At 33.9% G+C, this 16,167-nt stretch overlaps 2 protein-coding genes and 1 pseudogene across 3 annotated transcripts; all 3 read left to right on the top strand.

Annotated features, from left to right (window-relative positions):
- Window positions 1–628: 628 nt before the first annotated feature.
- LOC147945757 (brefeldin A-inhibited guanine nucleotide-exchange protein 5-like) lies at window positions 629–2,335 on the top strand. The gene is made up of 6 exons (XM_087510180.1): window positions 629–829; window positions 992–1,105; window positions 1,259–1,395; window positions 1,474–1,729; window positions 1,819–1,914; window positions 2,093–2,335. The coding sequence occupies exons 1-6, from the start codon at window positions 644–646 to the stop codon at window positions 2,156–2,158; spliced, it is 855 nt and encodes a 284-aa protein (XP_087366306.1). The 5' UTR covers window positions 629–643; the 3' UTR covers window positions 2,159–2,335.
- A 2,236-nt stretch (window positions 2,336–4,571) lies between these two features.
- LOC147945756 (uncharacterized) lies at window positions 4,572–7,499 on the top strand (annotated as a pseudogene).
- A 3,021-nt stretch (window positions 7,500–10,520) lies between these two features.
- LOC104780230 (putative pectinesterase/pectinesterase inhibitor 32) lies at window positions 10,521–13,811 on the top strand. 2 transcript variants are annotated; one of them, XM_010504734.3, is made up of 3 exons: window positions 10,521–11,023; window positions 12,036–12,605; window positions 12,928–13,811. In XM_010504734.3, the coding sequence occupies exons 1-3, from the start codon at window positions 10,708–10,710 to the stop codon at window positions 13,623–13,625; spliced, it is 1,584 nt and encodes a 527-aa protein (XP_010503036.2). In that variant the 5' UTR covers window positions 10,521–10,707; the 3' UTR covers window positions 13,626–13,811. The 2 variants fall into 2 exon arrangements, with proteins under 2 accessions (XP_010503036.2, XP_087366303.1); XM_087510177.1 differs by lacking the exon at window positions 12,036–12,605 and having other exon boundaries at window positions 10,525–11,023.
- The last annotated feature ends 2,356 nt before the right edge of the window (window positions 13,812–16,167 follow it).

The raw sequence follows: 16,167 nt of genomic DNA, 5'->3' as shown, positions 1-16,167 counted from the left end.
TGCTCTAGCTCCTTTGTCTTCCTCATTTGATAGCTCAAATCCTCCTCAGCATCCTTCCATGCTCCTTAGGATCCAGAATCACCTGCTTATGCTGAAAACTATGCAAATGCAATGCAATTCTACTCTAATGCATAAACAGTCCTAAAGCTACTCAATAATGGCCAAACATGCTAGAAAATCATGCAAAATGTGTAGATAAACTAAGGTAAAACAAGGTGAAATATATGAACATCATGAATCTAACTTTTTCTTTCACTTGCCAGAGATGTATCATACACAACTCAACCGCTGGAGCTGTTGAATGCTTTGAGTTTTGACAATCCGAAAAAGAACTTAGTTCTGACAGGAGAAAAAGAGGTTGATGCCTCTGAGTCTCCAAGAGGTGATCCTAATCCGGATGATATTAAAGATAATGGGAAAGTTTCTGCTCAGGCATCTTCAAGGATTGGTACTCATGGTGCTTCCCTAGAATCTGGGATACAGTCTAAGTCTGATGGTCCTGAAGGTTGCCTCTTAACTCTGTAGAACTTTGGATTCCGTTATGGTGTTGGAAAATCATCTCTAGTTACGTAGGACATGTCTGGCCTGATAAACTATCTATAAGAAAATTGAATTTATACAATGCCATGTTTTTTTAACCTTTATGTTTCCCATTAAAGGTCGACCATCCTCATCTGGAAGGGCTCAAAAGGATGGGGATGATGTGAATCTGCAGCGGAGTCAGACTTTTGGTCAAAGATTCATGGACAATCTCTTTCTTAGGAATCTCACATCCCAACCAAAAAGCTCTACTGCAGAAGTGTCTGCTGTACCCTCTTCTCCATACAAGGTATTTTGCATATGCCCACTCCCTGGCTTTTTATCCATTTGATATATCTTTGCTAATTTACACTCTTCACTGGTCATTCCTTTTTTTTGTCACAGTTCTTTTGTTTCTCCAAGTAAATATGATAGACATTGAAATTTCTTTACTAATTACTTTCTTCTGTAGCATGAGGATCCTATAGAGCCTGACAGCAGAGAAGAAGAGAGCCCAGCTCTGGGAACTATTAGAGGCAAATGCATCACACAAATACTATTACTCGGAGCGATCAACAGTATCCAGGTATTTTGATGTCTTCTCTGCTTTGCTACGATGTATGATCTTAAGCAGACACTCTTATTCCTCAACCCCTGATCCCCAATAAGCTTAAGAGGAAATGTGCCGGGTGTTGTGAACTGACAGTTGCATCTTTCCTGTTTGATGTTAAATCTGCAGCAAAAATACTGGAGTAATTTGAAAACACCACAGAAGATTGCGATTATGGACATCTTATTCTCTTTCATAGATTTTGCTGCTTCCTACAATTCATATTCTAATCTTAGAACACGTATGAATCACATTCCCGCGGAGAGGTTGGTGACTGAGCCTTTGGACTGAGTAATAGATATTTTTCCTCCTTACATAGAATTTGAACTATTCATTATTTACAGGCCACCTTTAAACCTTCTCCGGCAAGAGCTGGAAGGAACCACCATATATTTGGACGTCTTGCAAAAGACAACTTCTGGGCTTGCAGATGATGCATCTAACACGGAAGATAGACTAGAAGGTGCAGCGGAAGAAAAATTGGTATCGTTTTGTGAACAGGTGCTGAAAGAAACATCTGAGCTGCAGTCCACTTTGGGGGAGACTACAAACATGGATGTTCATCGGGTACTGGAGCTGCGTTCTCCCGTCATTGTGAAGGTAATACATCTTAATTGCTTACACATTTGTCACTGAGACTACAAATTTTTTGATAGGAAGGATAATTTTCTTATGTCATCTTGTTTCAGGTTTTGGAAGGCATGTGCTTTATGAACAACACGATATTCAGGAAGCACATGAGAGAGTTCTACCCTCTGCTGACGAGACTTGTCTGCTGCGAACAGGCAAGTTACTGAATTCCTTTACTTAGTATACCCCAGCTTTGGCTTCGCTTTCTTGTATAATTTTTACACACACCTGAACTTGGTTTTTGAGTACGTTTCGAGCTTTTGAGCCATACATAATATTCTTTTGTCTATAATGATAATCGGTGGATCTAACCCCATGAGTTTTCTCTTGCAGATGGACATACGAGGTGCACTAGCCAACCTTTTCAAAGCACAATTGAAGCCACTTTTGCAACAGTAAAGGATATATACCCCAGGATATTGTGGCAAGCTTAAACACTCTCAATGTCATTTACTGCCCACAGTTTGGGTTGTTTTTTTTCCTACATTGGAATGATTTTTCTCCTGATTAGAGAGCACATCCCAATTAAATTGCCAGTGGTACTCATACCATATCAGTTGCTTTTTCTTGCTCGTATCTTATATTCGCGTCAAACTGAAAACCTCAAATTTTAAGGCATTTTTGGTTGATTCTATAAGATGTTGTTCGTACCGCCTTTAGTTTTAAGTATCCTAAAAAAGTATCCTTTGGTCACAGTACTGGTTGTTTCATTGACATTGTAGACTTGAATCGTGTAATTTAGTTTATTAGTTTCGATCAAACACTGCTTTCCCTTGTCGATTTCGAATTTGCATTTTTTAGCAGTTTATGTGAGTGAGTACACGATAACTAAAATCATGTGTAAGAGTGTAACGATTTACTAAGATGATCTGAACCAGCTCGTACGCATCACAGCGTTTGCATTTGGTTGTTCATATGCGATCCCCAGTTTAGGCGTCTACAAATGAGTGGCAAAGTTGTCTTTCATTTGTTGTTGTATTTTCTAAACTTTGAAAATGTTTTTATGAATATAATTTTTTCTTAGAACTCATCACTCGTTTTTATTTGGTTAGTTGTTGTATTGTCTGAACTTTGGTAACAGTGTTTTTATAAAATATAAATTTTTCTTAGAACTCATCACTAATTTTTGTTATATCACAAATAGTCATATTGTATTTTCAAAAATAACATAATATAGTTCTATAACTATAAATATTTGCTAAACTGTGATGTAAATTTTTAATTTTTGAATATTATCGTTTGTACAAGTGAATTCATCTATAATTTGTTTGTTAGTTATTGTTATACAAGGTCCAAAACTACAAAGTTTGTAACACCCACAACATTAATTTTATTTAGATCAAAATCTCTTAGCTCACAATCTTCTAGTACTTTAACAATTAAAAAAAATCTCTGTAACTTAATAAATATTAGTTTGTAGATAAATATATACCGTTAGAAATTAATTAAATATTATGGTCGACTTTATTAATTTAGAGAAGTTTTATTTATTTAGCATGCTTAATACATATATTTATAGAGAAAAATGTCATTAAAATCACGAACTTTCAAATTGCGGCCATTTTAATCACTAACTTTGTGGGAGGCCATTTTAAACATGAACTTATGTTGACTTACTGTTTAAATCATCATATCTTTGTTGACGGAAAAGAACATGTCATTAAATCTCTAAATAGAGCAATTAGCCAATGTTAAGAGGTCGTTAATACTTTCCCGTTAGTGTCAAAACGACATTGTTTGAACCTGAGCAAAAACAACAAAAATCCCCAAATCGAAAACAAAATCCCTAATTCCCCAATTCGAAATCCCCAATTCTCAATTTCCTCAAACCCTAATTCTCGATTTTCCCCAATCGATTTCTTAGTCCCAAATGCCAAAAGTGAGAAATATAGGTGTGATATCGTTTGTTGCAACGCCACCAGAAGATGAATCAATGAGTTTAATTGTGTTTGATCGAAATCCATTAGATGAAGGTCCTCAAGTTGAAGATGGAGTTCGAGCTCAACCGCAAGACGTAGCAGTTTCTAATGTCGGAGATGGAGGTGGTGAACCGGTTGCTGAATCTGTTGTTGGAGATAAAGGAAAGAGAGGTAGAGGTGGAGCTTCTCGTCGGTGTCAAAAACGTAAAAAAAGAAGTGATGAAGATGACGAAGTGGAGCCTGCAGTGGTCCTTGACAGTGAAGATGACTGTGTGGTGTATGGAGATGAGGATTGCAATGATGTTGATGATGCACTAGGTGGTGGAAATGAAGAAGCTAATGTCGAAGAAGCGGCTCTTGAAGAAGATGCTAACTTAAACATTGAAGATGATTTCCCGGAGATGGTTAGAACAGAGGAAGCTGGTTCCGATTCTGACAGTGGTGATGATATATGGGATGATGACAAGCTACCAAATCCTTTGTCGTCGGACGATGAAGATGAGATCAAAGAAGAAGACAAAGACGAGGCAGCTCCTAAAGATTGGTCTGATCCAGAGTCTTTGCTAGCGGTGGAGAAAACATACAACTCTCCCGAAAACTTCAAGCTTGCCGTGTTGATGTACTCTTTGAAGACAAGGTACAATATTAAACTCTATTGGTCTAATGCTTTCTTGGTTGGTGCAAAGTGTTGCTATGTTGATGAGGATGGTGTTAAGTGTCCTTGGAGAGTGTATTGCTCATATGAGAAGAGGAAGCATAAGATGCAAATTAGAGTTTATGTGAATGAGCATATATGTGTTAGGTCAGGGTATTCAAAAATGTTGAAGAGGTCTTCTATAGCATTTTTGTTTGAGGAAAGGCTAAGGATAAAGCTAAAGCTTACAAAATACGAGATGGCTGCTGAGATTAAGAGGGAGTATAACTTAGAAGTAACTCCAGATCAGTATGCAAAGGCGAAGACCAAAGTGATGAGTGCAAGAAAGGCTAGTCATGAATCACATTTTGCAAGAATATGGGATTATCAAGCAGAGGTATTGAATCAGAACAAAGTCTCAGAATTTGAGATTGAGACAGTTTCAGGGCCAATAATCAGAAGCAAATAGAGGTTTTATCGGTTGTATATATGTTTTAAAGCTCAAAAGGATACATGGAAAAAAACTTGTAAACCTATCGTAGGAATAAATGGAGATTTTTTAAAATGGGATATAAAAGGGCATGTTCTAGCTGCAGTTGGAAGGGATGGGGACAATAGGATTGTACCTCTTGATTGGGCAGTTTTAGAAATAGAAAATGATGATAATTGGGACTGGTTTTTGAGACATCTCTCAGCAAGTTTGGGTCTGGTTACAATGACACCTCTAGCTCTCATTTTGGATAAAAAATCGGTAAGTATGAGACTTTCATTTCTTTTTTTTTGTTGTTGTCTCGGGTTTCATTTTGAAACTTGATTGACTAATATGAGACTTTGAAACTGACTTTCTTTGTGGTGTGGTGAATGAATGATGTATGGAATGAATAGAAGTCAGGGTGTTTCAATTCCCCTTATGCAGTTGCAGTATAAGAGGTGTCAATCCTATCTGAGTGATTGTGAACAATTAAGATGTGCATATGAGTCTAAGTCAAGCCAATTGTAAAGATTGTTTGTCACTAACAATGCTAAAATGAGATATGAAATGCAGAAAGTAAAAACAACTAGAACAAGATACTAAATGCAAACAGAACAGACAAATTAAAGCTATAATGAAACTGGAACAGAGATAGACACTATGCTAATGAACTAATGCAAGACAAGTAATGAACAGAAAACTAAGTGAATGCAATGGAAATGAAACAGGAATGAAACAAGACAACCACAAATCATAAACACAAATTCTGGGGATGAACTCGAGCAGCACTCGACCGAGTGTAGGTCGAGTACGTGGTCGAGCTAGACTAAACGAGAAAACAGAGCAACACAAGAAAAACAGAGCAATACAAAAACTAATCAAACAACAAGCAAGCAATGATATTTAGACTAAGATATTAATAAACAAAGAATGCCTTGAGGAGGGATTCATGGGCTGAGCTAATCATTGTGGTTATCTAACTTGGTCAACAAATCTCAAGCAAACTTTGAGCTGATCTCTAGACATACTATTCTAAGACATGTTTAATCCACTCTCATGGCAAGAAACAATCAAACCTATGCATTTCTAGACTTGTTCTCACAAAGTAAAGAATCTACACAAGCAGGCATTAAGCAATACATCTCAAACCAAACAAGACTTCTAATCTCTTAGCAAGCCTAATGGTAAGCTCTAGATCTAGCCTTATCTATGCTCCTTAAACATTGGTGTGATGCTAAGATGCTTGAAATCAAACCCTACCTTCTCAGATATAGGATCAGCATTAAGATTATCTAGCCTAGAAGAGATCTACAACAATCAAGCTTGACCAAATCAAATAAACCACAAGATCAACCCAGCCTAACCCATCCTCAAGGTCCTAAGCAAACTACTCACAAGAACACATGGTGAAATAAGTCAAAAACCCAGAAAATATTGAAACTTGCATAATTAGAAAGATGAAACAGAGATCTACAATGTTGATGAAGAAATAAAACTCGAAATCTTAATATTTTGAAAGTTATGAAACAAACAAAATACAAGAATCTAGTCTTTCTTTCTTAAACAAGTACAAAATCTAAAATAAAAAAAAGTGCAAAAGGAATAAAATCTAAAAAAGGTAAAAACTAGGTTTTAGACTCTCTAAAAAGCTGGACTCTTTGGTGGCTGCAGGTACAAAGGCCTTATATAGGAGGTGAGGTGGAAGCCCTAAAAATACAAAAAGTCAAAGCAGTCAACGGCTCGGGCAACTCGACCAGTGCTCGGTCGAGTGGCTGGTCGAGCTGGCTTCTCTCGTGCATTCTCCACTCGGTCGAGTCCTTCTCAGCACACGGTCGAGTGGTGGTCGAGTGGGACTCCGGACCTTGATTCTACAGCCTTAACTCTCTTGTTTTCTTCTCAGGATTGCTTCACTTCTCCTCAGCATTGCTTCCATGCTCCTTAAGCTCCAAAATCACCTGTTTATGCATGAAAAGATGCAAATGCAATGCAACTATACTCTAATGCATGATTAGTCCTAAAGCTACACAATAATGGCCTAAATGGATAGCAAAAGATGTAAAAGTTGTGAATAAACTAAGGGAAAACAAGGTAAAATATATGAACATCAGACTTACACTTTCATTACTTTTTTTTTTGCAGGGTTTAGTTAAAGCAATCAGTAACATCCTTCCACAGGCTGAGCATCCACAATGTGCAAAACACATAATGGATAATTGGAAGCGAGACAACCACGACCAAGAACTACAACACATTTTTTGGAGGATAGCACGCAGCTACACCACAGGGCAGTTCAATGAAAATATTGCAAAACTCAAGCAGTACAACCCTCAAGCATACACCACTCTGCAACTTACAAATCCAATAACCTGGTCAAGAGCTTTTTTTAAGATTGGTACTTGCTGCAATGACAATCTTAACAATCTTAGTGAGTCATTCAATAGGACTATTAGACAAGCTAGGAGAAAGCCTTTGCTGGATTTGCTTGAGGACATAAGAAGACAGTGCATGGTCAAAAATGCAAAGAGGTTTATCATAGTTGATAGGTTGAAAACACGGTTCACAAAAAGAGCTCATGCTGAGATTGAAAAAGCAAATGCTGGAGCCCAATATTGCGAGAGATATATGGCCAGAAATAACACACATGAGGTATGGCAGAATGGTGTAGGTTATAGTGGCATATGGTTGGAATCCCATGTTCTCATGCGGCAAGTGTGATAAGAGGGAAAAAAGAGAAGGTTGAGGATTATGTTAACGACTACTACACAAAGAAAAGGTGGCAAGAGACATAACTTGATGGTATTAGGCCTGTGTAAGGGATGTCATTGTGGCCTAGATTGAATAGGTTGCCTGTATTGCCACCACCATGGAGAAGAGGAAATCCTGGAAGACCTTCTAACTATGATCGGAAGAAAAGAAGAAATAAATCTTCGTCTTCTTCAAATACTAAGAAGATGTCAAGGGAAAAAAGGATTTATATATATTTTTTTTGCTAAATCAAAAAAAAAAAAGAAGGATTTATATACGAAAATACCAAATAAGTATAATTGAAGGGTACAATCAATCATATGCTAAATTTCTTCCAAATTTTGCTTATTGATATTTTTCTAATAAGCATTTTTCTGAGAGAAGAAAAATAATATGGTATTTTTGATGTCATAATTTTTTTGTTAAAATTTTGATGTCATAGTTCTTTTGTTTCTCCAATAAACTGAGGAAGTAACATATTTTAGAAAATACAAGCTACGTCTATTTTCTTATTCAGAAAGCTCCAAATAGAGATGCAACACCTGTTTGCTACAGAGTGGGTTAAGCTCAAGAGACAAAGGAGATAAGATGATCGTGCATGCCAAAGCAAAAGCACCGAGTAATTACAACTTTGCATTTGCATGGAAAATTGGAAAGTGATTGCGCACATGATGGCAAAAAAAAAGATTTCAAAGTTATGGAACGCGTTTTTGCTGTATTTGAATTTTTATTATTATTATTATTTTTGCTCAAAACTAAAGACAATTTAGCATCATTTTCACTCAACTTGAAGTCGGTTCGGACGTAACCATCACCGGTATTTTACGAATCTGGAGTAAAGTGGAACCGAGGTTAATCCAAAATTTGTTTAAATTCTGTTCAGTTTTTGTTTCATTGTAAAATTTGAAGAACAGACTTAATTTGTTAATTACTTAGACGTTGAAAATACAAGCAAATTAATATTAAAAGTTCTCTTATCATATTACGTAATTTGCATGAAAGTGATTGCGCACATGATGGCGAAAAAAGATTCAAAGTTATTAAACGCGTTTTGCATCTTTTTTTCTTTTTTTCTTTTCTTTTTATGTTTACTTCAAAATATAATTAATCGTATTCACTCATCGAGTTAAATAGTGATTGCCGATTGGTTCCAAACTTGAAGCTTTTGGACATAATAACAAGAATGCATCTCAGTTTTATTTCTCAAAGCGGGAATTAAGAAAAACAAAATTGAGGTTAAATCCAAAGGACGGTCTTTATTGAATATGGGTTTTTGAAAACGCTACGTATACTAGATGTGGTATAGAATTTGACAACAGAAATGCATTCAGTAGCCAGTATAGGCTCCGATAAATTGACCAAAAGATTAGATTTAAGACCCACCAATGAGACTTATAACAGTGTAACACAAAAACAAGTGCGATATGAAATGTGAGGCACCGACACATGACTCCACACCACTCTTAATTTTTTTCAATTTAAAAACCGACATGTTATGCTTTCTCATATTTTTATCTGTGCTTTTTAAATGAATTATCATATATTAAATTATGGAGGTGGAAAGAAAACTATAATGTAGACTTCAACCTACCAGAAAGATAATTAGGTTCCATACAGTTTAGGCTTCCAAAAAAATAATATATATATATATATACATATGAGGAAAAATAAACAAAGTAATATTAACTAGAGAATCAAGCTATACAATGTTATAAATATTGCGGATTAGTTAAAAAAATGTACATACATGTACGATAATATTCTATATACTCAAGCGGATTTGTAGCCAATTGTGACAGAAAAATGCACAAACAACATTTAACAGCACAAAATGCACCATTTTATACAAAATCCAGAGTATAATGCTAGTCTACTGCCATATGTTTTATTCGCATGTAGACTAGTAATAGAGAACATCCACAGCTAAAAAAAATACAGCGGTATTGTTAATATGTTATCACAATAAGTCGTCCGTGTAGTATTAAGCTAAGTTCTGTCAATATATAGTGATTGCAACCATGAAATTATAGGTATTATGTCAGCTATGAACTTGTGCCCTGTCTAGACGGAAGAGTACACACTGCAGTAAATTTGTTCCAAAAATATTTTTAGTTCCAAATTTCCAACATCACAAGAAGCTACAATTTTCTTTGACGTAACCGAATATTAGTGGTTTAAAATGTATATTTTCTTTAAAAAAGTATTCTTATAGAGAAAAAAAAATGAATTTAATATTTTTTTTAGTTTTTGTGTATTGCATGGTATGCCAAGAAAAAATATACCGTCATCAATGCGAGTACCGACGAGGATAATTGTTTGAAAGGACACGTGTAGATGAAGATTGTCCCAGATCACATCTCGCATCGTTGTTGAATTCATTTTGATAACAATTGTTTCATTCAATTCATCGCCTTTGGGTTAAGGGGTGGTCCCAGTTGTCCACACTTTTTTTATGCATGCCACCCCATTTGATGCATGTGTTTAGCTCTTGAGTAATAAAGTAAGAATTAGAATCTATATCTCCGTAGTTCTAGCTTCATTTCGTGTTCAGTCAGAGCCAAAAACTAGATTCGTTGTTTAGATGGGTATGAGTTTGGAATACGTATCATCCGTGGACAGTTGGACTACCCATTTTTGTTGTAAGATGAACTAACCAAGAACTACATATATTTCTGGTAAAACAAAAATAAAAACATATGTTACGCGCGTTTGAATTGGGATGATTACATAATGATAATGATAACACAAATCATTAGGTTATATGTTTTAGTCAGACTTTAAATCCAAATGATAACACAATAACAATATATCACTAGGTTTTATTTCATTGTAAGACTTTGTTCTACTTACGAGAAATATCTGCGTAGTAAAAATAATTGCATCCACAAGTCTAATCAGAAACCTTTATCAAACCATGTAGATTTGTGGTCCGACAAATTTTCAACGAATATCAAAAGTCTATTTAACATTTTGTTGCTGTCCAAATCGATTAATTGTAGTATAAAAAGCGAGGCTATGTCGTCTTTTTTATTGCCTAGCTAGCCATTACCCTCTCTCTCTCTCTGACCCGTTCTCACAAATAAATAATATCACACATCACTCACCTCAACTCGTCAATTAAATCTCTTCATAGCGTGTGAGAGAGACACTCTTTAACTTCCTCTGTGTTTTCCGATAGATGACTACGTTCCGCCAAGTCGGTTCGCCGATCTTTTTCCTCTTTCTTACCATCTCTTTATGTTCCGCTCATAAAGAGGCGGTTTCTTCTAATGGGTTGGTTCAAATGGAGTGTTTGAGAGTCCCGTCGTCAGAGTTCGCCGAAGCGGCCAAAACTGTCATTGACGCTATACAAAAAGCGGGAGCTATAGTGTCCAAGTTCGACAAGAAAGTGGGGAAGTCACGAGTGTCCAATGCGATTCTTGATTGCGTTGATCTTCTAGATTCCGCCGCCGTAGAGCTTTCTTGGATCATCTCTGCTTCTCAAAACCCCAACGGTAACTTTTTTACACTTACTAGTCTTTTTTTTTTTTTTTTGCATGCAAAATCGTGTTACAAAGATGTGATCACTCGAAAAGATGCTATGTATATTACAAACTTAAATACAAAGTTACAAATATCAATTATCCAAAAATAAATTAAAAAATTAACAAAGTTAATTAATAAAAATCACGATAACGTAACTCGCATTTATTATGTTTACTAGCTTTACAATTATAAGTCCATTTTTTATGTTATTTGTTTTGTTTGAGTCAGTAGTAGTAGTACTGTGCAACTAGGAGCCGACGGAAAAGAACATTACACAAGTCCATTTATTAAGCATCAATTGACATGAACCGACCTATTTTTTGTTTGTTTTTACTTTTCCATATCTTTTAAATAAATATTTGATAACTTTCAAGACTTTCTTCTGCTGAATCGGATTCACAGAACTTTTTTTGCTTTAAAGAAGAAAGTGATTTGGTATCTTATCGTCGGTGATTAATCTTCGACGTGGCCCGTGGGTATAGAATATTTTGCTCCAAAGTTAACCTTGAAATCTTGCCCTTTTATAGGAAGAAAGAAAGATGAATGTAAGCAAACGTACTAATAAGTTTTGCATAAAAAAAAGAAAAAGAAAAAAAGAAACCTTGCATTTATGTGGATCTTGATATTATAATATGAAAATAAAAACTACGTCCATAGTTAATTGCATTGTCGATCTTTAAATATACTTTATGTGGCCAATTCACATGATGTGTTTCGAATTAATTAGAATTTGGAAAGAAATAAAAGAATTTCCGTTACAAGAAATCAAAAATAAATTAAAAGGAGTACACAATATATATTAGGAATCTATCGAAACACATTTCAACATTAACTTAAGTAACCAAAAAACATACAAAAAAAATAAACTCTACAATAATATGCTCAGATTAAATGCTACTAATACATTATCAGACATTTGTACGATTGGGTAACAAGATGTAAAATGTAAATGAATGAAGTACATAATACTGTCACTGTCAGGTAAAGATAACAGTACAGGGGACGTGGGTTCGGATCTAAGGACATGGATAAGCGCCGCACTTTCTAACCAAGACACGTGTCTCGACGGCTTCGAAGGCACTAATGGAATTATCAGAAAAGTCATGGCCGGTGGTCTTAGCCGGGTCAGTTCTACCGTCCGAAATTTACTAACGATGGTTCACCCTCCTCCCTCTAAGCCCAAATCCAAGCCCATGAAAGCCCACACGACGGCCACCGCTCATAGTGGCTTCAGTAAGTTTCCCTCATGGGTTAAACCCGGTGATCGGAAGTTGCTGCAAACTGATAGCTCACAAACGGCTGCTGACGCGGTTGTAGCCGCAGATGGGACTGGGAATTTCAAGACGATAAGTGACGCGGTGTTGGCCGCACCGGACTATAGCACGAAAAGATATGTGATACATGTGAAAAGAGGTGTATATGTGGAGAATGTGGAGATTAAAAAGAAGAAGTGGAACATTATGATGGTTGGTGATGGCATTGATGCCACCGTGATCACCGGTAACCGGAGTTTTATCGATGGCTGGACTACTTTCCGGTCTGCTACTTTTGGTTAGTGAAATAAATTAAGCGTTTTTCACCTAGTTTATCTAGAAATTAATTTTATCAGATATACTAATATATTAATCATATCAAAAATTTAATTAAAAAAATTACGAATTTTCAAGGTTTATATTTTTCTAAAAGTATATTGCAATAATTACTTAGAATAATAATTTTATTATTACTTTAAAATTGTTAATTTTTTATATTAAAATGAGTTTTTAACTGAGATGTATAATATGGTTGAATCAAAAAAAATAGTATTTTATCTTTGTAAGTTTTCTTTTACAATTGAAGGAGATTTTTGAACTGGTTATAAAATATTTTGCAGCTGTGAGCGGTAGAGGATACATTGCACGCGATATCACGTTCCAAAACACAGCAGGACCTGAAAAACACCAAGCAGTCGCACTACGGTCGGATACGGATCTCGGGGTCTTTTATCGGTGCGCGATGAGAGGTTACCAAGACACTCTCTATGCCCACTCAATGCGTCAATTCTTTAGAGAGTGCATTATAACAGGCACCGTAGACTTTATATTCGGAGATGCCACTGCCATATTCCAAAACTGCCAAATAAAAGTCAAACAAGGCCTACCAAACCAGAAGAACAGCATCACGGCTCAAGGACGTAAAGATCCAAACGAACCAACTGGATTCACAATCCAGTTTAGCAACATAACGGCTGATACCGACCTACTTCCAAACTTAAATACAACCGCTACTTACTTGGGTCGACCGTGGAAGTTGTATTCTAGAACAGTGTTCATGCAAAACTACATGAGTGATGCTCTCAAGCCCGAAGGATGGCTCGAATGGAACGGAAATTTTGCATTGGATACATTATATTATGGTGAGTATATGAACAGCGGACCGGGGGCTAGTCTTGACCGTCGTGTTAAGTGGCCAGGATACCATTTGTTGAATACTTCGGCCGAGGCTAATAACTTTACGGTAGCTCAATTCATACAAGGGAACCTGTGGTTACCATCAACCGGTATCACTTACATTGCTGGTTTAGGTTCGTAAACTAATCATTTTTGATTGTATGCTTTATATAGTATCTCTTCATATATCCTTTCTAGTATTCTATACATTTATTATTTGTCTGGATGTTATATATTTTGTTCTATACAGTTATTATTTGTCTGGATGTTATATACTTTGTATATGGTCTTGGTGATAATTAATCTACAAGTTTGATATTGTATGGAATGAGGAATCCCCTTTATAATAAAACGGAAATACAAAACATTGTTTTGTAGACTATATAATATTAATAAGTTGGTTACAAATAGGTTATAGATTAATTGGTTACAAGTTAAATAGTGGTTGTAACTTTAATTTATTTCGGAAAATCTTAAAGAGAATATTCTAAAGAATCATTCGATATCATCTAACATACCATATTTATTTCCTTTATTAAATTATTCATCCATATTTGATATCTAACTTAACATATTAATTTGTTATTTATCATTATACTTCACCTCTTATTTTTATATATGAGTATATTTTGTTAAACAAATAAATTATCATATTATTTATTATAATTAAAAATAGTTTTATTTCTGGATATACCATAAGTTGAATTTTTAAAACAGCTCAATCTATAAAATATTGAAGGTTTAGTAATATTATTCTTTAAAAATAATATCTATTGAATTAAAAAAAATTACTGAGTAAGAGTCAAAATTTGAATATTTAAATTCAGTTTCATATTTTTTTGTTGAATTTTATAATTTTATGTAAAATAATAAACTTTAAATAATTTATTTTGAAATATTTTTAAAATATTGAAACTTGATATAAAAGTTAGAAACTATAAACACTCTAAATTGATTTGTTATAGCAATGTCAATAATATGTCACTATAATATGAAAGAATTTCAAGAAACCAAGTATATTAAAACAAAAATTATAACAATATATTAAAGAGATAATAGGAAAAAACATACATTTTTAAAACTTAATTTGAAAACTAATACGTTTACTATTCATAATTGGCAAAGTAGTACATTGACCACTATTTGCAACTGTTGGATTCTCTTTTTTGCCATCCCCTAACATACATAATTACCTTCATGCCATTATTCCTATTTTTTCCCATTTTCTTGATTTTTCAAATAATTGTTAATATACATTTTTTTAAAACTTCTTAGCAACAGAAAAAAACTATATTTTTTTTTTACAATTTGATATAAATTTTATATTATTCATACACTATTTTTAAGTGTACAGATATTTGTACACCTTATTAAATGTACAGATGTTTGTATACTTAAAATAGTGTACGAATTAAATATATTATATATGTACACTTGATAATGTGTACGGACATCTGTACTCTTTAATAATGTGTACGGATAATATAATATATAAAATATATACCTCTGTACACTTGATAATGTGTACAGATATTTGTACTCTTAATAATGTGTACGGATAATATAATATATGAAATTATATTTAAAATTCATCAAACAAAATGCATATCAATTAATAGAGAAAAAAACATAGCTTTTTTTTATATCTCGAATTTGGTTTAAAAAAAAATTCATTGACTAATATTTTAGTTTTTAGATAGAAGGAGAATACAAAAAAAAAAAAAAAAATCTGAGCGTAAAAAAATAAAATAAAAAATAATCTCCTTTTCTCTCTTCTTCCTTCCCTCTCTCTTCTTTCTTGTTCAAAAAAATCGACAAGGATGTTTAAGTAATATTCACCATTACCCTATGTCCCACATTAATTTCTATCTCTTACACCCTCTCTCTCACACATCTCTTATTTCCAATTATGAATAGTGTATGTACTAAAAATCTAACAAACCCTATATTAAATTACTCATAATATAATAACTCGTTTTTTAAAAACCAAATTTACAAAATTATGTCTTATAATGACATTCAAGTCATGATGTAGAATATACATTGCTGAAATAACTTCACATACATAAACTAATACAACATATTAAAATTAAAATATAAAATATACAAAATTTTGTATAAAATAAAATTTAATCAGTGTTATAGCACGGGTTCTGATGTAGAATGATTAACAATATAAAACTTACAAAATATATGTCTTTTTTCAAGCCATCATATTTAGCATATGATTTTATTGCATAATATTTTATGTAAAAAAACTTTTAAATACAATCACATAAATTATATTTTATATAAAAATTACAATATAAAGAAAATAAATTTCAACTTGTGCTCTAGCACAGGTCTTAATCTAGTTATTTACTAATAGGTCAACCACATTTGTTTAGCATATCGTCGATGTTCAAACTCTGGATTTTATAAATCATGTATATCATTTTCTGAAATAGTATGCGAGACATGTATAAGATTTTTTTTTTCAATGACATATATAAGATTTATAATTACAAAAATTGTATTCTTTTTTAAAAATGTATACAAAAAAATTATTTCATTCCAAATTATGCACTATGTATTAACAACATAATTAAGAATCAAAAATCATATGATTAACAATAGAAGAAATATCGAATCAAGAAAATTTCAAGAGATCTCGCCCAGGGTGAGAGACAGAGCTAGGAGGAGAG

The sequence above is a fragment of the Camelina sativa genome, chromosome 4, assembly GCF_030686135.1.
Source record: "Camelina sativa cultivar CO46 ecotype springtype chromosome 4, ASM3068613v1".
NCBI lineage: Eukaryota > Viridiplantae > Streptophyta > Magnoliopsida > Brassicales > Brassicaceae > Camelina > Camelina sativa.
Note: the sequence above shows the minus strand (reverse complement) of the source record. Positions and strands in the feature narration are given on the sequence as shown.